This window comes from Pan troglodytes, chromosome 20 (assembly GCF_028858775.2).
Source record: "Pan troglodytes isolate AG18354 chromosome 20, NHGRI_mPanTro3-v2.0_pri, whole genome shotgun sequence".
NCBI lineage: Eukaryota > Metazoa > Chordata > Mammalia > Primates > Hominidae > Pan > Pan troglodytes.
The window spans coordinates 33,637,246-33,660,047 of NC_072418.2; the positions used below are offsets into that span (position 1 = coordinate 33,637,246).

The following is a 22,802-nucleotide window of genomic DNA, read 5'->3' on the forward strand; positions in this document are numbered from 1 at the left end:
TGTTAATTTCAAATACAGAAACTAAATATATTTTGTGCCTTTTTATTACTCATTTTCTTTTAAGTTTTATTGACTGCTTTTTATCTTAACTATATGTCTTTACATGCTGCAATCATAATGCACTGTAATGGTATTAATATTTTATAGAATCTGTATTTATAGTTCTTTATTTAGAAACAGTGCAGTAGGTCTGCAGATATCTGAGCCCGTCTGGAATGGTGCCCTCCAAATAATGATAAATTACTTGTGCAGTATGCCATTTGCTAATTATATCCATGATTTACTGCAGAGCAAGACTTAAATCATTCATTTCAGTCTTGCGTAACAGTGCCATAAAATTTTTAGGTTTAAAAATGGTTTCCATGTGTATAATTTAAACAAATTTTAGAGCTATTGTATACACAAAATATTGCAACCACCCATTTGTTACATACTTTCTCTTTTTAAACTTCTACTTTTAATGATCACTGTGGCTGAAATTATTATGCTTAATTTTCATAATCATAGCTTTTAAATCGACAGCCGTTTTCACATGTTAGATAAAGAAAAAGATAGCTAATTGTGTGTAGATAGTATGTCGTTCCTGAATAGTCCCAAATGGTACAAAATCATTAAAAAAGCTTAAGAGTACGAATTATTCTTCTATTAAAAAACAGTTGTTCTCTAATTATTAGTTTGAGCTGCTTTGTTTCAAAGAACAAATGTTGATCCTTCCAGCCTCGTTCAGCACACCAAAATGAGATAAACGCCTCTTTTTTTTCTTATATCAAAATCTTGCAGGTGAGAAACCCTACAAGTGTCCGCACTGTGACTATGCCGGCACGCAGTCAGCGTCCTTAAAATACCACTTAGAGCGACATCATCGGGAGCGGCAGAACGGGGCTGGGCCGCTGTCTGGGCAACCCCCAAATCAAGACCACAAGGACGAGATGTCAAGCAAAGCTTCTCTGTTCATCAGGCCAGACATCCTGAGGGGGGCCTTCAAGGGTCTCCCTGGAATCGACTTCAGAGGAGGCCCTGCATCTCAGCAGTGGACATCAGGGGTTCTCTCCTCCGGAGATCACTCGGGGCAGGCCACGGGCATGTCTTCGGAGGTCCCCTCAGATGCTCTGAAAGGCACTGACCTTCCTTCCAAAAGCACCCACTTCTCTGAGATCGGAAGAGCTTATCAAAGCATTGTGAGCAACGGTGTGAATTTCCAAGGGTCCTTGCAAGCTTTCATGGACAGTTTTGTCCTCAGTTCCTTGAAGAAGGAGAAGGACATGAAGGACAAAGCCCTGGCTGACCCCCCGTCCATGAAAGTCCACGGAGTGGATGGTGGTGAGGAGAAACCCAGTGGCAAGTCCTCCCAGAGGAAGTCCGAGAAATCTCAGTATGAACCCCTGGACTTGTCTGTGCGGCCAGATGCCGCCTCCCTCCCGGGCTCCTCGGTAACTGTGCAGGACAGCATTGCGTGGCACGGCTGCTTGTTTTGTGCTTTCACAACGTCCTCCATGGAGCTCATGGCCCTTCATCTCCAGGCCAACCACCTGGGCAAAGCGAAACGCAAAGATAACACCATCGGGGTCACAGTCAACTGCAAAGACCAAGCCCGGGAGGCGAGTAAGATGGCCCTGCTGCCCTCGTTACAATCAAACAAAGACCTGGGCCTCTCCAATATGATCAGCTCTCTAGACTCTGCTTCTGAGAAGATGGCCCAAGGTCAGCTCAAGGAGACTCTGGGGGAGCAGAAGAGCGGTGCATGGACCGGCCACGTGGACCCTGCATTTTGTAACTTCCCATCAGACTTCTACAAGCAGTTTGGTGTTTACCCAGGCATGGTTGGCTCCGGGGCCTCCAGTTCCTGCCCCAACAAGGAGCCTGATGGAAAGGCCCACTCTGAAGAGGATGTCCCCATCCTGATCCCCGAAACCACGAGTAAGAACACTACTGATGACCTCTCTGACATTGCCTCCTCAGAGGACATGGACTCCTCCAAGGGGGAGAACAACGATGAAGAGGATGTTGAAACCGAACCGGAAATGATGACCAAGCCACTGTCTGCCCTCAGCAAAGACAGCAGCAGCGATGGCGGGGACAGCCTGCAGCCCACAGGCACCTCCCAGCCCGTCCAGGGACTGGTCTCACCTTTATCCCAAGCACCGGAGAAGCAGTGGCACAGCCAGGGTCTTCTCCAAGCCCAGGACCCCTTGGCGGGCCTGCCAAAGCCGGAGCGGGGGCCCCAGAGCCTGGACAAGCCGATGAACATGCTGTCGGTCCTCAGGGCCTACAGTTCTGATGGCTTAGCAGCCTTTAACGGACTTGCAAGTAGCACAGCAAATTCTGGATGTATCAAGAGGCCAGACTTGTGTGGTAAGTTTTAGAATCCTCTTCCTATAGTTCATTTCCCAAAACATCAGTGCTGAATTGTGCATTTAAAAAAAATGGGGTAGACTTATCTATGAGCAACTTTTGAATGAAATATTTGAAAAAACCCTCAATGCTGTATCTGCAATGTAGACAATCATAAAAGTCCATTTTGTTTAGAAGTTTTAGAACTCATACTTTTGTGTTCTAATTTGCATTAGAATGTACTAAAATGCCTGTACAGAAGGCATGGAAAAGGGGGTGGTCTCTCACCATGTGAACTACTCCTGTTTGCCATCTAGAACTTGAAGGGGGGAAAATCGACTTACAAAACAAAAATGAAAAGAGACATGGTAACTTGCAAATTCTTCAGTATTTTCAATTTATGCAAAAGATGCCTAAAGACAATTCCTTACTGCTTTGCTAAGCCAAATCTGCTTTCTTAAACTTTTCTTTTATTGACTTAGAGGATACTAAAATCATATCACACTAACAACAGTATGGAAATAAAGCGACCTTCTCTCCAAAGAGGGAGATGGTTTCTGGGTGTTTGTGACTCATTTTTAGACAAACCAAATGGCAGTTACTGTGACTTTGGCCTTCTGCAGTTGCCTTCTGTTTGTCTGTCTGTTCACCTGTCTGTCTGTTGCTCTAACAAGACATGTACATTGTGAAGTCCCTGAACAGTAGTGGTGTGACCCTGTGCATCTTGGATTCATGCTTGTCTGATCCTGTAGCAAACTGACACTTCTTTATCTCCTTAAAGCATATGGGTACCCCAAAGGAATTCCAGATTTCCGAACATCATTGTAAGTTTAAGGACTAGGTTTGGATCAAATGAATGTTTGGGTGGGCAGGGGGAATCAAAGTCATTCTCTTGGCACCCTGATATCTGTATTTGGAAGCCTGTCTCCGAAAAGAAGCTCCATGCATTCTTCCCTTTGAAACCAGCTCCAAATATCCTCACCAGAGACAAATGACCATGATACCTTTCCATCTGTAATTTATGAATGGATTTCTGTAATTTTACTTCACCTGTGGAAGGAAGGCAGGAAGGCAGGAAGGCAGGAAGGCAGGAAGGGAGGAGGGCAGGATGGAAAGAAGGAAGGAAGGAAGGGAAGGGAAGGAAAGAAAAGGGAAGGAAGGGGGGGAAATAGAAGAGAGTATTTTTGAACCTCAACATCCTGTTGTTCGTTTAAGCACAGAGAAGAATTCAGGAAGCTAGACTCTGGGTTCATAATTTAGATTGATATATTTCTTTTATTCCTCTTCTTCCCTAATTCACTAGGAACTGAATCAAGCGGTCAGAAATATTTTTTTGAATTGTCGAAAATCACTAAATGGATTTCTGACAGCTCAAAAAAATATTGACAGTTCCTTACGCTGAATGATTCACAAGGCCCCATTAACCACTACCCCCAGATCTATTTTTAGCCACATACAATTCATTACTTTTGAAGCTGTTAAAAACAATATTTAAAAGAAGGGAAAAAAGAGTTTTATGTCAGTCCAAATTTTTCCCCCCCCCCTTTTTTTTTTTAACAACTGGGGGAGCAATGTTTAAGGCTTTTTTTTCTTTTTTTCATTGTTGTTTTAGGTTTGTGATCGGGGTGGTTTCTTTTTTATTGTTGTTTAGAGTCTTTTTTTTTTTTAAGTCTATTTTCAGTTCTTTCAACTACCTACGTAGGACCATAGTCCCTGCCAGGAATCCATGCATCAGAAAAGATCAAAACCTGGCATGTTCATGAGCTCATTATTATTGAAATGAGCTCATATTACCCCTATTAATTTTCCCATCTTCCTATCAGTAATGAAGGAAGGCTGCCTGGCTCGAGGAAGTTTGCCCAGTGGTATCCTTTCGCACCAGGCGAGGTTGAATGGGAAGCCAACGTCAGGGAGCCTGCCGGGTCTTGAGAGCCTTTTATCTCTGGGCTGTAAGCTCCTAGGAACTTCTCACCTTTTCCCAAAACAGCAGCACACAACACGTCCCTGACATTTCCCCGCTATGTGCAAACCGTGTTGCCTAGTCCACCCTTCAGCCTTTGGGCAGCAGACCCTGGGATGTAAGTTGTGCCCCCCACCCCCCGCCTCTTTCATGGGGCTTGGGGACCCTCATGTCAGCCAAGATTGAAGGCTTCCTGGTTGCTTCTGCAGCAGAGGGTTCAGGCCCCTTGTTCCGCCTTCCACTCCTGGGAAGATGCTGAAATTGACTCTGGCCACGAGCCGCCTATTTTTAGAGAGTGTGAGTTCTGCATTCCATTTGGCCCCATTTCTTCTGTGTCCTCTTGCTTTAGTTTGGAAGTAGGCAGGAAAAGACCCTCCCTGGCTCTTGCATTTGCTTGGGGGTGGAGCCACTGCCCTCTTGCCTCTAGGATGGGCCTGACTCTGCCAGTTCTCATCCCACTCCCCCCATATCTGGCCCACCATAATTGCAGTCCTCTTCTTATTTTCTTGCGGGCGACTGTGATATCCCAGAAGGTCCAGACATATTCATCCTTTCTAAAAGTTACAACCTAGGAGGAACACAAATCCAAATGGGCTGTTTTTTTTTTTTTTCTTAAATAGTGTAATTCACTCTCTTTTTAGCATGGCAAGAAGCACAAGTGACATTTGTAAGCTTCAAACCCCCCTAGCTTCCCTTTGCAAGGGTAGAAGTGATATTAGCACAATGAATAAAATATTTCTAATGTTTATTCCTCCTTCTCTTCTTCACTCAAAGTAGGTACGGGTTTCTAAATCCGCCTACCAGGCTGATCACTATTTCTCCTTAAGAATCTGGGCTTTGTCAGACCAAAGCATCATTCCTAGATTTCTCATCTCAGATGGATAAAGTTGAGGGCTGGTTTTGTGTGGTTAGTAGACCTAAATCCCCACTTTCATGATTATAGAAACAGGCTTATAGGAGGAGCTAATGTTCCCATGTTTCTTAAGGAAGAGCTCTGTTCTCAAGGGGTGTAAAAGTGTTTGAACAAGCATCAGAAATACCTAGTTCAAATCATATAAACTCCCCACAGATCTCAGCAGCTCCTCCAACCCTTGCTGTTGATTTGGAGAAGGTGGCATCTCACCCTATTCTGTGGGTGATACTCATATTGCAGGCTGTACTTTCAGGATCTTCCGTCATTTCTGCATGCCTTCTTCCTAACTTTTAAAACTCTGGTCCTAAATTCCTTGGTGCCATAGAGCCAGGGTCCTGGCCAGTGTGCCCTGCCCATCCTAACAGCCAATGGATTCCTAACTCTGGTGCAGAAGGAGAGCCACCGAGGGGAGAAGCCGACCCAGCCAGTTGGGTGGGGAGACGCCTGTTGCATATGACAGTGTCGAGAGCTTCAGTGGGAATTTTCTAAAGCTCTTTCCACAGAGGACAGCACACTGCCTGTCAGAGACATATTACAATAATCCCAAGGAAGAGGTTAAGCCATCTTGGATTAAGCCAGAGGACAGGCATCTTTGCTTCCACAGTGGGTCAGATCCCACTAGGGGTCTGATCTCATTATAGGAAATCCCACTCCAATCAAATCCTTAGTTTCTTGAGGTGACTTCCAGTCTCCAGGCATGGGTCACATCTCTTTATTCTGTCAAAGAGCATAATGTACAAGGGTACTCCAGTGCCATCGGAGAATTTGGATGTGCCCTTGGTTTTATTGGAATGTTTGACCTTGGTTTTGTAATGGGACAGACTCCACATGAGTATTTAAAGGTGGAGAGGGGAAGACCAGAGCAGTGTTTGCATCCATGGACAAAGCAAGGCAGACAAGCCCAGTCTAGTCTGAGAAATGCTAATGCACTGTTGGGTCGGCACTTGGCTGGGAAGGGGCAGGCTTCCCTGTGCACACAGCACCAAGGCTGGTCTGCACAGCACCCATGGGGCCCACTGCATGGAACGGTTAAACAGTGTGTTTCATCTGGGAGTTTGTGGATTTGGACAGCAACCAGATCACCCTTACTCCTTGCCTTTCAAACCTAAGAGAGATGGCCAGGGTGTGGAGTTGTTGTGTGCCAGGTCTCCCAATCAGGCTTTGCACTGTGTCCTTTGGTGGACCCAGGGGTAGGCAGGACAGAGAAGAATGAATGACAGATGAACGGGAAAGCAGGGAAAAGAGCACACTCCCCTTTGCCCCAAGGAGCTCTGCTCTGTAGTGACTGCCACTCAGGGAAGGCTGGCTGAACTGGTAGCATCTGTAAGCAGGCTGAGGGCAGGCACTGCGGCTCACACCTGTAATCCCAGCACTCTGGGAGGCTGAGGCAGGGGCGTTGCATAAGCCCAGGAGTTCAAGGCCACTGTGAGCTAGGATCGTGACATTGCACTCGAGCCTGGGTGACAGAGTGAAACCCCGTCTGTAAAATAAACATGAAATAAATATCAGCAAGTTGATTGTGGGCACGAGGCCCTATGTGCAGTGGCTACCAGACCTAGTGAGCCAGTGGGCCTGGGAGGAAGCGAGGGAGAATGCAAGCCCATTAACAGCAGTCGCCCTAACATCCCCAGCTTATCATCCTCAGGTTATTGGGCAACTGGCTTCCCCAACCCAAATTATACCTGAGACTATGGAATAAAGGTCTTCTGGGCTTCCACATTAGTGAAATAATTGGGACCCCCCCGTCCCAAGAATTCGGGTCCATTGAAACCTATTCAAATTACATATTTTTATATGTGTGATGAGATGAACCAGGACAACCAAAGCTGAACTCTCTTAAAATTTGACTTATCTTTTCCCTAAGCCTTATAGATTTCTCGGCATAGGCAGTCGGAGAATACCTACTTTTTTTTTTTTTTTTTTTTTTTTTGGAGATGGAGTTTTGCTCTGTTGCCTGGGCGGGAGTGCAGTGTGAGATCTCGGCTCACTGCAACTTCCGTCTCCTGGGTTCAAGCGATTCTCCTGCCTGTCTCCGAAGTAGCTGGGATTACAGGTGCACGCCACCACACCTGGCTAATTTTGTATTTTTAGTAGAGACAGGGTTTCACCATGTTGGTCAGGCTGGTCTTGAACTTCTGACCTCAGGTGATCCGCCCACCTCAGCCTCCCAAAGGGCTGGGATTATAGGCATGAGCCACCGCGCCTGGCCAATACCTACCCTTTTACGAGCTACTCAGTCTAAAGCAACAGGTAGCAAATATTTTCTTAAAGGGCCAGAGAATAAAAGTGTTGGCTCACAGGCCACGGGGTGTCTGTGGCGACCACCCAACTCCGCTTTGGAAGGAGCACCACAGCTACCATAGACAATAGGAAAATGATGGCTGTGGTTGCGTTTTACTACAACTTTAGTTACTGACAGGCGATGCACTGGAATTGGCCCACAGTGTCTTAGTTGGTCAACCCCTGCTCTGGTGTAAAGAGGGATGTGTTCTCATGGTCATCCCTAGGGAATGAATGGTGCAAACACTGGTCCTCTGTTATTCTGCTGGACAGTGAGATGGTGATGGGAGACCCCTCATCATCAGTGGCGGGGCCCCATCCATTGTCTGGTAATGCCAAAGCCAGAGATGTGAGAGAGACTTTACAGTGGTAGAGGACTTGTTGACCCAGATGGGCCGATGCCTTGTTTCTGGGAAGCCACACCTCTGTCTATGCATTAAAGACTTCCAGGAGAACACTCCAGCACAGTGCAACCCAGAGCTGCCCCCTCATAGCCAGCACACACAGAAGAGGAAGGGGGCAGTGGCTGTGTGTTGTCTCTGAAACAAGCTTGCCCTGTGAAAGCCTGTTTCCTCACTGATGGAAGGAAGCGTAGGGATGAAATAGATGATAGAGATAAAAGAGCTTGGATCAGTGCTTCTCAGTTGAGTTTGCATGACGTCGCGGAGCTCAGCATCCACGTGAAACTGTTGCAAGGAAATGATGTCAGTGTGCAAACATCTTCGGGTCACAATCGTCCCTTAAGCATGGCAGGCATCAACCTTACCTCCATCAGTGTTAGAGAGGCACGTTTCATTTCCTCACTTCTGCCGTGATGCATGGTTGATAGCTCTTTCTTGGTATGTGGGGAAGTTTGCTTTGAAGATGATTCTGGCAATTTTGTGATGACCTCCCCTCCCAATGGTTACACCATTTCTGTGTCCACTCCATTCTCTTCCTGATACCAGGCAAGTGCTTGGGGTAGGAAATGAGTCCTGCCCTGCCTCAGTCTTTGACCAAGAAACGGCAAAGGTCTGCAGTCAGTTAGAGACTTGGAAGGAGGCCATGGCTGCGGTATGAAATACACAGTGAGGGCCGCATATGTGCAGACACCCTGAGTATAGGCTGTGATACACAGGCTATGGCCATTGGTACATTTTTCATCTTGTGCAAGAGTCTACAGTGTGGCCCAGAAGCCAGCAGGTTCTAATGAAGAAGGGAGGTGAAGGTAGGAAAATGGCATAGGAAGACAACCACAAAATCCCAATCTGCCGAGTGTGTGGGAGTGCAGGCTGTACCCAGCCAGCACAAGAAGGCAATTGGCTTGAGGGTGTGGGAGACCTGGGGCATCTCCACTGCAAGATCTTTTTGTCTCTGTTGCTGCCTTACTTTATTCAAAGACAAATGTGCTCTCATACCTCTTCCTTCTCTTTTTTGTGAGCTGATTCTCACATGGATTGGCCTCAGAGACTATGGATAAAGCACACCTTTGCATTCACCTCCTTTGCCCAATTGGATAATTTACAGATGAGCTATTGACCTCTATGGTCTGGCCTGCTCTCATTCATACTGTGTGTCCGGGGCCTGACATTAGACCCCAGGAGGGAGGACCATTTGGCCTGCCTTGAAGTCCAAGGGCAGAACCTTGTGAGTTAATGCAAATCACCGCCCTGTTCTGCCCCTGCTGGCTGCCTCACAACCTGCTGCAGAGCTTTTCTGTTTGACTCTGGAGGGACAAACACAGGCGATGTCCCCTGGGATCTCCTGCAGAAATCAGCACCTGGAGCGGGCTCTCCCCAGCCCTCATCCTGAGCCCTGCTGTGTGCACTGTGTCTGATGGAGAGGCAGCCTCTCTGGATGGCAGCTCTCTCCATATTCCAAAGGCATTCTTCTCCTGTTCTCCTTCCCTCTTTTTAAATTAAATGGGAATGCCACTGACGTGATGTCGTTTGCACTGCAGGATGACAGAACTGTTGTGTGAATACCATTGTATTTGCCAAATGGTCCACTCGTCATTTCAGAACAAACAAATGGATGGTGTCTGTAAGTCGGCAAACACTGGTGACATTTAGCCTTGTTTATGTTCCTTTCCTTTTGCTGCATATTTTTGGCTCCAAAAGCTACTGGCTGAATCAACAGGGCCTCTGAATCAGGAGAGAAGTCTGGTAGCATTAATTTTAGTTGCTATGTCCATATTCTCTTCAGACTGCATGAATCCTACTGCTCAGGACCAAGTCCAGGTGAGAGGAGAGGGCAATCAACCTCTTTGGTTCAAAAAAAAAAAAAAAAAAAAGAAACATATATATACCTTTCCCCACCCCTGGTAATGACTTAAGATTGGGAGGGAGGAAGAGAGTATTGAGAGAAGAGTATTGTCGGAACAGACACCCACATCACTGAGGAAATATAAACTCTCCAATCAGACCCAGGCACCGCCATCTGAAATAGGAACAGTGTGAGCCCATCCATGTCTTAAGTGGGTGCAGATACCCTGGGCCTAAGCACTGGCGTCTACCTTTTTAGACTGCTGAATCAAAGCGCTGGTTGAAACTGACAACTATCTAGACACAGGCTACATCTTACCTGCTGAAGGCATCAGGTTTTTTCTTTTTTCTTTTTCTTTTTAATTTCGGATGTTGTGTGCAAAGCCCAGGTTTCAAATAAGCAGTAATTATCTCCTATTACTTAGTGCTGATCAACAGCACCTCGACGTCTAATTGCCAACCTGCCCTAATCATGTTGACTATTCTTGCTTTAGCCAGAGACAGAAGGACCAAATTTTATAAATACCACTTTATTGTCATTATTCCATTAAACGATTAGGGGATGTGGCCCTGCCCTTGCTTTCAAATGCCTCTAGCCCTGATGGTTTCTGGATTATTTAATAAATCTGCACATTTTCTTGCAGGTAAGTGACACTCCCTGTCCTAGTCGGTCTATCTGGACTTGCCCTTGTCTGTTCGTGGTCCTCGGTGGTTATCTGCAGCTTGTTAATCGTGTAAAGTCAAGAGAAGAATGTATACACATATGTGTGTTGAATAAATAATTACTATTGGCATAGGTATGTGTATACACACGGCGCACCAATCTACAGTATATATAGCAGAGAGTCAGAGGCTAAAAATATTACCCCATATGTTCCACTATTAGTCATGGATTGCAAAGGCTTAGTAACTTGAGCAGGAGAGAAAACTCCCTCAAAGTCATAAATCCTGAGTGACAACTGCTGGTGGATGACAGATCCCTTCACCTGTGGACAACCTGGCTGGGGGTGCGGGGCTGTTCCACCAGCTCACCTGAGCGTGTAGAGGTGGGTCCTGCAGTGGTCTCGTGGGTATTACTGCTTGTGTCTGATTGTCCTGTATTTTGTAACACTTTAGAAGAATACAGAAAAGTGCAGTAATTCTCTTTCTCCATAGTATTTAAGCAGAAATATTGCTAGTTTAATATTGTGTCAGGTCGTCCTATTAACCAGGAGCAGATGACAGTAAAATTTCAGTGAATAGCACCTTGACATCTACAACTTAAAAATGGTGATTGAAGCAAAATATGTAAACTTGTACGGGGTGATCGTGTGCTTTGGAACAGAGTATTGTTGAAGTAATTAGAAGATATATTAAGGTGTTCCTGGTAATGAAGGCATGTAAGTTATAATAATTGTAGCTTTCTGAATAAGTGTCAAACTATATCTTTAAGTGTGCTGTATGCTGAGTTACAAGTTAGGTCATTTATGAATGGAATGTAAAATAATACTAAAAATGCTTCAATAACTTATCTTGGTATTGCTAATAAAAAAAAAAAGCTGTGAAACATTAGTGCAGTTTGGAGTCATTATGTTAATTCATTCCGCAACACCCCCCTCACCCCCTGACATTCTTCTCTCTGTTGGAAGCCTCAACAGGACATTCAGGGAATGCCACTGACCCTGCTTCTTGGGCTGTTTGCCGGGGCAGATCATTGCATTTTTCTATCCACTCTTAGGTGGGCCCTGTGAGTAACAATTCATAAACATGCAAGTGGAAAAGGACCTTCCAATTTGGGTGGATGACTGTGGGGGGTGGGGGAGAGCCAGGCGACACGGGCCCGTTTCTCTGTACAAGTGACTTTTAGGTGTCTAGACCCCACAACCGCCCAAAGGAACTGTGGCTGGGGTGGTGGGGGTGGGGGGTACTTGGGCACGGAGTATGCCGGCCATCATGCCCCATCCCAGATGTGGAAACGCTGACACCCAGCCTCCCTTCAGCAAATCTGAACATGTTCTTTTCATCTTGCGAAGGGGTAGTTTGTAATGAAGAGACTCAGGATTCGCGGAGGTGGGAATCTTTATGTTCTGCTGACCTTTTCGGACTGTACTTGTGTTTGCTGTAACAGGCTTTTGCCTGTTCTTCCACTTTGCCTCCTGGTGGGGAGACAGGTGTGGGAAGAACCGATTTTGCTTTTTGCTTGTGTTGCTTGGTTTTGTGGTCCGTGAGCTGGACTTGAGGGTCCTGCCATTTCAACGGTGTTTCCAAGCTTCTTTGCTTGGACGTGTTTTGTAAATTTCTAAATTCAATGACCATCCCTGAGCCCTTGTCTAACTGATCCTTTTGGGGGACTGGGGGTAGGACACAATCTCATAGGACACAATCTCAAGCCCCAAGTCCGTTCTTCACAACCCCAAATAAAGTGTCCTCTGTGTAACAAGGGAACGGAAACCCAGAAATGCTCATTGAACAACCCTGGCCTCCGCAACAGGACAATTGCATCACCCTAGCTGGTTGAAACATTTCTTCCGGTATTTCTCATAAAACCTTTTCAAGTGACTCTGACTCCAAAGACCACAGTATGGCATTAGGTTGTCTTTTATTTTGGGAAAGAGGTAAAAAGTGAGAGACTCGGAGTCTGAGAAGACACGATAAAAGCTTCAAAGAGAAAATGTCGATTGTGAAGAAGGTTGTCAGATTTTCTGGTGGTCAGTGCCCGTGACTGTTGCCTGATTCCCTTCATATGAAGCTGGGAGCACATACCATGGGTTCCTATGGAAACTGTGATGGATCCCTAAATGCCTAGCAAAGGTAAAGTGAATGACCCTAACCTCCAGGCCCCAGGTCTGTGTGGCCACATTTAGGCAGGGCCAGTTTCCACTGCCAGTGTATATAGGCCAAGCCTGTACAAGAAGTAGGGCCCCAGGAGAGGTTTTTCTTTATTTGCAATGTCCCCTGAGTCTAAGGACCTGCCCCAAGGGGAATGGGGTGCACATCGAGGGAAAATTCCTCCAAGCCTTTTTCTCGGGGCCTCTGTCCAGGGCTGAGCACACTGTTCCTGGCGCTGCCGGTCATGTACACCCCGCTGCCCACTTCCTGCAAACCTGGGGCACCATAGCACCTGTGGGTTTTGCCAGTCCTCCTGGGATGGGGCCCAAAGGGGTATAGATGGCGTGTGGGGGGCTGGGCTTTGGAGGTAGAGGGAGTGCAAAGCCAGTGAGGGAGAGGCTGCTGAAGGGAACGGATCTTCCCAGCCCTTTGCGTTGACAGCCTGGAAGGCTCCCTGGAGCCGTGTATTCAGGCGTCTGCTGTTCTCTCTTCCTTTCCATGGGGGCCCAATCCCCCTAACGGGATCTCCAAGCTGGAAGACTCGGAAGCATTTCTGTTTCTAAAGCAGGGGGTATTTCCTGAGTTGCTCCCCGGTGGAAACTTCTCAAGCTTAGAGGAGGCCTTTGTGGATTCTCATTCTCCTGCTTTTATGAAGCCAGCTCCATCCTGCTCCCCATCTTCTCATTTCAGGGCACTCACGCCGTACACTCCCCCTGCTTCCCATCCACCTCCTCCTCATCATCCCCATCCCTGGTTAACAACTTCCTTCTCAACAGTTGCGTGTTCTTGGGAATATCCCGTCTTCTGCCTGCCGGGGAGCTGGGTGGATTCAGTTCTGTGGAATGAGCCAACTTCATTTTACAGCTCTGCAAGGGGGTCAGGAATTCTGTTTCCTGTGTGTTCCTTCCCCCTAAGCCACCTTCCATCCCCAAGTGGGATTATAACAAGCCCACCTTCCCCATATACCACCATCCATCCCCACATGGGAATATAACAAGCCCACCTCCCCCATGAACCATCATCCATCCCTACGTGGATATATAACAAGCCCACCTCCCCTGTAAACCACCATCCAGCCCCATGTGGAAATATAACAAGCCCACCTTCCCCCAAGCCACCACCCATCCACATGTGGGATTATAACAAACCCCACCCGTTTGAATTCAGACCTGGAGCAAACGTAAACATCATCCATTGGATCTACCCTCAGCCTGAGACCTGGACCCTTCCTAACACGAACACCCTGGTCTGGATAAGAGACCACCCCCCCGCCCCATTGTATATGGAGCAGAGTTCCAAGGAGACATCTGTGACTTAAGATGAGAGAGGCCAAGGAAGGGCAGAGTGCCTTGCAGTAAGAGAGTCTTCAGATCCACTTTTCTATTTACACATGTTCGGAAGTGTGTTTGCTTTGATGAGATTGTAGATATTCTGGTTGGAGAAAAAGAATCTAAATGTTGGGAGATGATTATTCCATAAGTATAGTCACTTTTTCTCAAAGAAACTTCCCGATGATTAAATTACATCCCCAAATCGGCAGCAGCGCATTGGCAATATTGTCTCTGCGTAAGCAGATTCTGCCTCTGGAGCAAGGGATGCGCATTTTCAAGGTTAAAGTTGGGGAACTCTGCACAGCTATTTCATTAGCAAAAATAGCCATTTGTGCATCCAGACATTGGCTGGCTTCACGAGGGGTTTGTCTTTCATGTTCTTTGTGGAGTTGTCCAGACACACCCATCTAATGGTAACTCACTGCTCACAAGGTTAAGTTTTCTTTTTGAACTTCTGTTGTTGTCAAATTAACATAATATGCTCTCAATTATCCACATAAAAGGAGAAAGGCAACCAAGCGGGGAAAGCAAATTTGCAATTAATTTACCAAATTATTGCTCTTTTTATATGATGGACAAGTTGCTTTTTTCTTGATTTGTCTCTACCGGGAAGAGAGCTGGGGTTGACCACGAGGACAGGCCACTCCGAGGTGTGCCCTGCACCTGGGGAAGGGCTGAAGGTGGTTTTGCTGGGGTGCACAGTGGCCCCGGTGGATAATTAGGGACTCACACTAGGATTAGCTCTTTCTTGTCAAGTAGAGGGGTCGTTAGTCCTCTCAATCCCCTAAGACTTCCTTGGTGACCTAGTTGGGTCTCCCTAGAGCAGATCCTGAGGTAAGGACCTGGATGCAGGCAGTAGATATGGGAGGTGACCCAGGAAGCATGAGTGAGGGAGCAGGGAAGGGAGACAGAGAAGGCAAGTAAATCAACAAGCACAGGGGCACTCATGAGAGGTTCAGTACTGCAGGACCATGGGGGCTCAGCCCCTTTGGGGGTCCTCTAAGGTACTATGTGGAGAAGGAGCCGGGGTATTTACACACCAGCTTTTCCTCTCCCAGCAGCTGAGGGTCCCTCCAGCCCACCTGATGGCCAACCATTCTTCCCATAGTGAGAGAAAGCCCTCAGGCAGAATGAAGCAAGAGGCCATTGGTATTGCCAGATAATCAGATAATCAGAAGGGAAGGAATGAGGAACCAACAATATCTGATTCAAGTGAGAACACCCTCTTGGGTACCCTGCAGAAAGTCGCAGACCTACCAGAGCCACAGATGAGAACAGATGTGCAGGTCATGGCTCCTGTGGGGAGGGAAGTGCATGGCCTCTCAGCTTAGGGGCCAGGTTACTGGAGGAAGGACTGGCGGGCTGGTCTGGGGGTCAAAAGACCTTGAAGCAATCATGTTCCAAGGAGCTTAGACAACTCACGTGTCCTCTTTGGGCACAATTTTCCTCTCAGCCAAAGGAGGGAGCATTCCAGATGTCTGCTCCGGACCCTCTTAGGTCTTAAACTCTATAGTCTCCACCACCTTTTTCCAGTCCTCACTTTTCAGATGACTCCTCCGGACCCTGTCAGTCCTGGAGTCCCCATACCAGTAGGGCCCCTGGGATGTGTTCTGGTTTCCCACAAGCATAAGAGCATGCGGGCTTTCTATTTGGGCAAGGCCATCTGCCATTCCAGTGCACGGGCATATGAAACTTGCCTTATCCTGAAGATATTTCTGTTAAATTAGAAGAAGACCATTGAGGATTTTCTTTTAATTGTGGAAGTCTGTTAAAATAGTAAAAGAAAAGAAAAGAAAGGAGATCAATGAAACTGGATTTTCAGCTCATGGAAGTGCAAGAAAAACCTGATTATCTGACTTTTTTCTCTTTTATTTTTCAACCTGTCGAGCTCACAGTTGAACTTGAGAAGACTGTATTTTTTATGATGATCAGGTTATCTTTGAGTGCTTTACAGATACCAATGTGTGAATCCAGGAGTTCCCTTTCGGATAAAAGTGCCTCCTGCTCCCTTTCAATACATGTATCCATCACACTTAGAGGGTGGGAACCCAGGCACCGAGAGACACGGGCTCAGGCTCTCATCTTGCACTCACGGGGCACGGAAGCAGTTCACATTCACTTCCTTCTGTGCCTGTGACCATCCCACTTTTCCATCCTGAGAATTCCCTTGGTCACTCAAAATCACTCTGAGCTTGCAAGCCCGGGGTAGTTTGGAACAGTATGCTCTGTCTCTACATGGGAAACCCACAAGTCCTTGGCTTTTTGCTTTCAATTGGATATCTTGTCATAGGCATTTCTTAATCCAATTGCCTCAGTGTTATCACCCATCAAATGAGGCACTCGTGTATCCCTTAAGAGAATAAAGTGAATATGAAGAACTTGGAGGTTGTCGAGTCACCCTCATTTCAATTATTTTAGGCTTTCTGCAGCCATGTAGGCTCCAGGCAGAGCTTCGATGAAGACCCAGAGCCCAGTAAAACCCCGCTGAGTGGCTGGAGAATCTGGGCAGGTTATTATAAATCATGGTGCCCCACCCTCATCCTTGCCAATTTGTACTCACCGCTGGAAGGTCTCTTTCTGGATGGCCCATCTGGGATTCTTCCCATCCCTGGGGTGAACACATCTGGAGGTCTGTTGGGGAACCCATATGATAATTCAGCAAGCCCATTCCTGCGATGGACAGACACACTCCCATTGGCTCCAACTGAGCTGTTTTCACTGTTTTCTAGTGGTAGAAAGTATTTACCATTAGGAAATTTTAAAAAATCATCTCTCGTGGCCAATCGGTGGCCCAGATTCTTGTATCAGTGGTTTTTGGGTTTCATTAAGCCTTTGGGCTCTAGAACTGTCCTTTCTAAATGATACCCAGTAATTTAATTTTAAATCACAAAGGGAATTTTCTTGAAGCCTTTGAGGTAAATGCCGCTGCAAAGTGAATGATCCCCTCTAATTTGCACAGGTTAAACACCTGGATGTCATGTTGGGGTGGTTTTGTGAAGTCCCCAGTTTTCTTTCGCGACAGTGGGTTTTGCAACAGGAGCTGTTGTGTGAGGTGGGTGATGGGACTGGGGTTTGCCAGGCAGGCTGACCTCACATCCCAGAAGACACAGGAGGGAGAGGCGCTGGGCGTGACGGATGCTCTAGTGGTGGGAAGAGGGATTCCTAAGGGCCCCTTGCCCAGCCTGACAACCCCTGCGGATGAGCCCAAGGACAGGCTGGGGCACACAGGCCTGGAACCTCCAGATGGACACACACAATTCCCACTATGTCAAGGTGTCTCTGGGATGGTACAGCGGGGAGGCCTAGCCCCAGGGGCCTGGGATGGGGGGACCAAGGGAGAGGGAGAGTGCCACAGAGGACCCAAGGGCTAAGGGGACCAGAAAACAAGAGAGGGGTGAATGGCTGAAAGGAAGAGAAATGCATGAAGACAGAGGGAGAGAAGTGCAAATGCAGTACAAAGAGAAGAAGGAGGAGGATTAAAGAGAACCTGGAGACCTGGGAAGATAAAATTAAATGAAAGAGTCGGGTGTGTTGGCACATGCCTGTGCTCCCAGCTACTCAGGAGGCTGAGGCAGGAGGATCACTCGAGCCCAGGAGGTGGAGGCCAGACTGGGCAACAGAGCAAGACCTAAAAAAAAGAAAAAAGGAAAGGAGAAGGTAAGAGAGAAAACAAGTAAGAAGAGAGTAGAAGAGAAATGGTGGAGGTTGCATCTGGAGGAGAGGAAAGAGTGGAAGAAATGGGTAAAGAGGAGAGAGAGAGAGAAGGCCAGCAGAAGTGAAAGGATCCTGGCAGGGAACCTTTTCTGAAGCCTCCTGGGGCTGGTAGGTGCCCAGGCTGATGGGATGGGCCATCCCACTGCTGGTGGTCCTGGTGGTCAGGCTGGGGAGAAGGGTGCTCAGTGGCTGTGGGTAGGGATGTTGGGGAGGCTTCGAGGGTCAGGGAGACCCCCAAGCGCAGCCCCTGGCGCTCGGGCTGGAGCTCCAGCAGCGCCTCCTCCTGCTTGCTCCACTCCCACCGCCAGTTTCAGGAGGAAATGCTGCAGCTTAATCAGAATTATTTACAAGATAATGGTCCATTGTTTGCACTGAGACAGATGTTGTCTGTGGGAACTTTGTGTTTTATGCTCTTTTCCCTGCTCTGCCTTCACTGGGTGCAGATGGGATGGAAGTAATGTGAGTTATGACTCCAAGGATTGGAAACGGGGAGATGCTCCACTCCTGCCTGGGCTCGGCGGGGCCACAGAGCTGGGCTGGCACCTGGTAGGCAGGGGTGGAGAACAGCCACTGTGGCTGCAGTGCTGTGATTAAGAAGGTCTTACTTCCTAGAGGGGCGGGTCCGTGCCATCGCCTTGTCCGGGAAGAGCTCTGATTAAGATGCACTTCTGTTTGTTGCATTGAGAGGTCACCGTTGACATCTCAAACGAGGGTGACCATCTGCTCCTCTTTTTGCCAAAAGGAAAGCTCAACCCCTCTGGGGTGGGGAATGTGTAGACCCCCTTCCTTTTTTTTTTTTTTTTTTTAACTTATCAGAGAGCTTCTTTTTGGTCTTCTGGGGTCAGTTAGGAAGCCAAATCTGGGCTTGTGACTGCTTGCCCTGCTTCTTCAAGGGTAAGGTCGGCTGAGTGAATGACGGCTCCATCTACTTACCCGGGGAGAGAGCATGTTGCAGAGGAGGAAAGATGGGGTGATCTGGGGAGACTTGGCCTGCTACCGGACTTGTTCCGAGCCTTGGCCCGGTGGGGGCCCACCCTCCTGTGAAGCCCGCAGGTCTGCCAGGCCTTCAGCACTTCTGGACCCCAGCCACTTCTGCGTAACCAGACACCCTCTGTCATTATCAGAACCCATTTTATGAATGAGGAAACTGAGGCCAAGAGATGCTAGATGGCTTGCCCACTGTCTATTTTCTTTTTCTTTTTAAATTTTTGTTTGTTTTTATATCATTGCATGTGGTGAAGTTTGGACTTTTAGTGTACCCGTCACCTGAATAGTGAACGCTGTACACCACAGGTGATTTTTAAACCCTCACCCCCTCCCACGTCCCCACCTTCTGTCATCTCCAATGCCTGCTGTCTGCTCTTGCTGTCATTTTCTACTCTTCCAGCGCCTCAGGTTATGACCTTCCCACTCCAGGGGGCCCCTCTGAGCCTCAGCTTGGCCAGCTGAACACCAGGCGTGAGGATAGCTGTTGCAGAGTCAGGGAGGGGAATTCCCTGAGACACACACCTCCAGTGCCAAGCACGGAACCTGATAGCCCATCTCACAGATGACAGCAATCAGTGTCATCAACCGCATCACACCAGTCCTCCAAGACACAGCATTTATAACGTCAGGCTGTGACCACCAACAAACAGAAAAAAACAAAGTAATAAAATATCCCAGGTCACGCTTGGATGCTAAAATCAAGCAGTCGTGGAATAAAGAAAGTCACTTTCAGGGCAACTATGTAAAATCAGTCGTGGCCTTTGGGCAGCCTAGAGGAGAACTCAGTCAGCCACGGCTCCTAACCCTGCCCCACACCCTGAGTGTCTATGAGGGGTCACCCAGAAATCAGTTACCACCGGGACGTTTTGTTCCGTTCAAAAACCAGCCGTGTGGGGGCATCCTGGGTCTGGGGCAGATGACTGTTTCCCCAAAATATCTCCATGCCCAAGGAACGGCTCCCTTTATCCCAGCAGCAGGATCTGGTCCTCCGAACTCACCCACTAACCTTCCAAGCAAAGTTGTAAATAATAAAGACTTCCTCTGTGGCAAGTCCTGTTCTAAGCTCCGTACAGATGAGAGTGCAAATTAGCTTCTTACATTTCATCCTCATGAAAACCCAAGGATGTGGATGGAGTATTTATTATTCTCATTTTAAGTATGGGGAAACTGAGGCACCGAGCAGCATCTTGTCACACCTAAGATCACTCGCATGTAAACAACGGGGCTGAGATTCAGAGCTGGACAGTGGAGGTCCCTGGGAGTGGCCTCTCCGGGCAGTGGGGGGATCCCTGCCTGTGGCCTCTCCGGACAGTGGAAGTCCCTGTATGTGGCCCCTCTGGACAGTGGAGGTCCCTGTGTGTGGCCTTTCAGGACAGTGGAGGTTCCTGGGAGTGGCCTCTCCGGGCAGTGGAGGGATCCCTGCCTGTGGCCTCTCCGGACAGTGGAGGTCCCCACGTGTGGCCTCTCCGGGTAGTGGGGGTCCCTGCATGTGGCCTCTTTGGGTAGTGGAAGTCCCCGGGAGTGGCTTGTCCAGGTAGTGAGGGTCCCTGCATGTGGCCTCTCTGGGCAGTGGAGGGATCCCTGCCTGTGGCCTTTCCATGCAGTGGAGGTCCCTGTGTGTGGCCTCTCTGGGTAGTGGCGGTCCCCGCGTGTGGCCTCTCCGGGTAGTGGCGGTTCCTGGGAGTGGCTTCTCTGGGCAGTGGAGGTGGAGGTCCCTGGGAGTGGCCACTCAGCTGCCTCACCTTGCGGGTGCTTTTCTGTGCCTTTAATACACATTTGAGATGCGTCAAAAATAAAGAAACCAACGAAAAGTACATAACAACAGCCAGTTCCTGCCAGCCTGCCAGGCTCATGTCAGGAGAGAATGGGGCATTTCTGAGCCACGATTCTGCGATTTGGCGATCCTAACCTGAGACAGAGCCTGGGGAGCACGTGGCTCTTGGAGCGCGTGGGCGGGGCACTGGGTAGGGACCAGGTGTTTGGGTTGTGACCAGAGTGGCTTTGAACCTGCCACGTGACCCTGAGGAGCTCTCCTCCTATCCCCTCAGTGTCCTCACCTCTCCATAAATGACAAAGTCGCAGTGATAACCCTGAGTCCTTCCATGTCACAGTCTGTGAATCAGTTCTTTTTAGGGCTATATTTATTCAGTCATTTTCCAGCCTCAGGGAAAAAAAGCAAAAATCTGTCATCTCCCTCCTTCCCCCGCAGCGAGAGGGCCCCGAGGAAACCTGACCCCCACCTTGCAATTGTTCCCTGAGGTCCAGGTCTGAGGGAGCATAGAGAGTGGGTGGCCCAGGGCTCCAGCTGCCCCTCCCTGCCCCCAACCGCGACAGCAGCGGAGGTCAGACCAGGATAATATTTATCAACCTTATTCTCATTGTGCCGGACTCTGACCAAAACCCGGCGTCATTGGAGATCCCAGATTATGTCTTTTAAGGTCCCACAGAGCCGCTTCACATGTGCCCAATTACCTCTGTCAGGCAGGGGGAAGGAGGTCTCCCTCGGTGGGTGGGATCTGAACTTGAGCTTCCAGAGGTCGATGGCTGGGATCTTAGGCCTTTGAGGCTGTCACTCCCCGATAGCCAGACCTTTTCTGTTAAAACTGTTTAAATTACAAACCAGTAATAAAAGGATCATATGTGTTTCCCACAGAACAGGTTCTTTAGGGCTATTATGATAATTAAAAACATATGGTGCCTGTACCAGTCTGAAGGAAACCGCAGATGTACAAATTAGGTATTATATAAGGGTTTTCTGCTTTTGCCCTTTTAGAAACGTCAAGCTGGAGAAGTTTAAAGAGATAAAAATGGCAATTGTGCAGACAGTAGGTAGCATTTTGGTTTTAGAATCATTAAATACATAAACCCAATTTTTTTTTTAGAGTTCGTAGGAATAAACAGCTCCTGATATGTGAAGAAGGTGAGGAAAGTACCCAGAGGTTGGGAGTTTCCGGGGGAAGAGGCATCATTTTCCACCTCACGAGACCTTGGATACCCTGAAATCTTTTGCATTTTCTATGACATTGTTCTGCACAAAGAGGATTATATTTATTAAATATTGAATTATGTTAAAATGGAATTGATGGGAGCAAAGATGAGGATTTCTTTACATTAAACTTTTTACTTTTTAAAAGGCAAAGATGCAAGTATTGATTAGTCTAGAAATAGTCATTTGTTTTAATTTAAAATATGCAATTGATTTTGAGAAGGTGATAAATACTGCTAATTAAAAAAAAAAAAACTCGGGAGGATTTCTATGACTCCCTGTCAATGGTATTCCAAGGCAGACATACAGGGCAGGTCCAATCTGCTGAGCTTTTCATTGGAAAGGGGTGTCAGCCTGGCTGGGGACACTGGCAATGCCCAGGCATGCTCTGGGGCAGCCGAGATGACAGGCCCTTAGTTCTGGCACAGTGGGATCCCGGTGATGGGGGCAAAGATTTAGGGCTTTGTCAGTGCATGTCTGGTGCAGAAAAGCAACTGGGCTGCTCTGAAGGGGAAGGGATGGGCAGCAGGTCACAGGACCATGGTCTTCACCAGCCCTGCCCCTCGGGGCCCCTGCTTTTACTGCTCCTCCTGAAAATAAGTTGGGCCCTCTCTGAGACAATCCACCTAGAACCAGGATGGTCTTGCCTCATCCTGCATCTTTTCCTTGATGTGATGAGCTGGTAGCTGCATAAGGAAGTTAAATGGAGAACTAAATGATGAATCCATAGGAATCAATGAGCAGAGAGGACGCACCACATATCCAGAAGCAAAGCCCCTGGAGTGCTCAGATAACCAGAATTTTTCTAAGCCTAGTGTGCAATTGTTGAAATCCCTAATAATGAGTAGAGATGAATTTTGTTCAACATTTTTTTTGTGTTGAGGTATATATCACGTAATAAATTTTATGATACCCTGGTGAGGTTAGAAGACCCGATAGCCATTTTTTGATCATCCTAGCTAGAGGAAAGTCTGGGCTACCCTGGAGATGCATGCATTCTTTGAAATGGGCTCTGCAGCCGTGTTCTTGGGGGAGGTGTTTGGTTTCTCTCTTCCTCCATTCTCCTTTGCCACACCTTCTTGATGGTACGAGAGGTCTGTCATCCTCCTGTGCCCTTTCCTGTGGGGGCTATGATGGGACCTACCTTGCCACTCAGTCTCTGGGTTAGGTGAGGAAGCCAACCTCCTCAGGGAGCTTGAGATGGAATCGAAGCCAGAGAAACGTTCTTTTTTTTTTTTTTTGAGACAGA

At 47.8% G+C, this 22,802-nt stretch overlaps 1 protein-coding gene across 18 annotated transcripts in view; it reads left to right on the plus strand.

Annotated features, from left to right (window-relative positions):
* Positions 1–22,802, plus strand: part of ZNF536 (zinc finger protein 536) — a 489,082-nt gene that overhangs the window by 322,430 nt on the left and 143,850 nt on the right. For 16 of the 18 annotated variants that reach the window (XM_054673451.2, XM_024351399.2, XM_054673452.1 and 13 more), the window contains one exon: positions 781–2,352. In XM_054673451.2, coding sequence (XP_054529426.1) covers positions 781–2,352 — 1,572 coding nt within the window. Of the gene's footprint in view, positions 1–780; positions 2,353–10,371; positions 11,279–22,802 lie in introns of those variants that run through there. The other 2 variants (XM_016935604.4, XM_512560.8) reach the window with 1 other exon arrangement.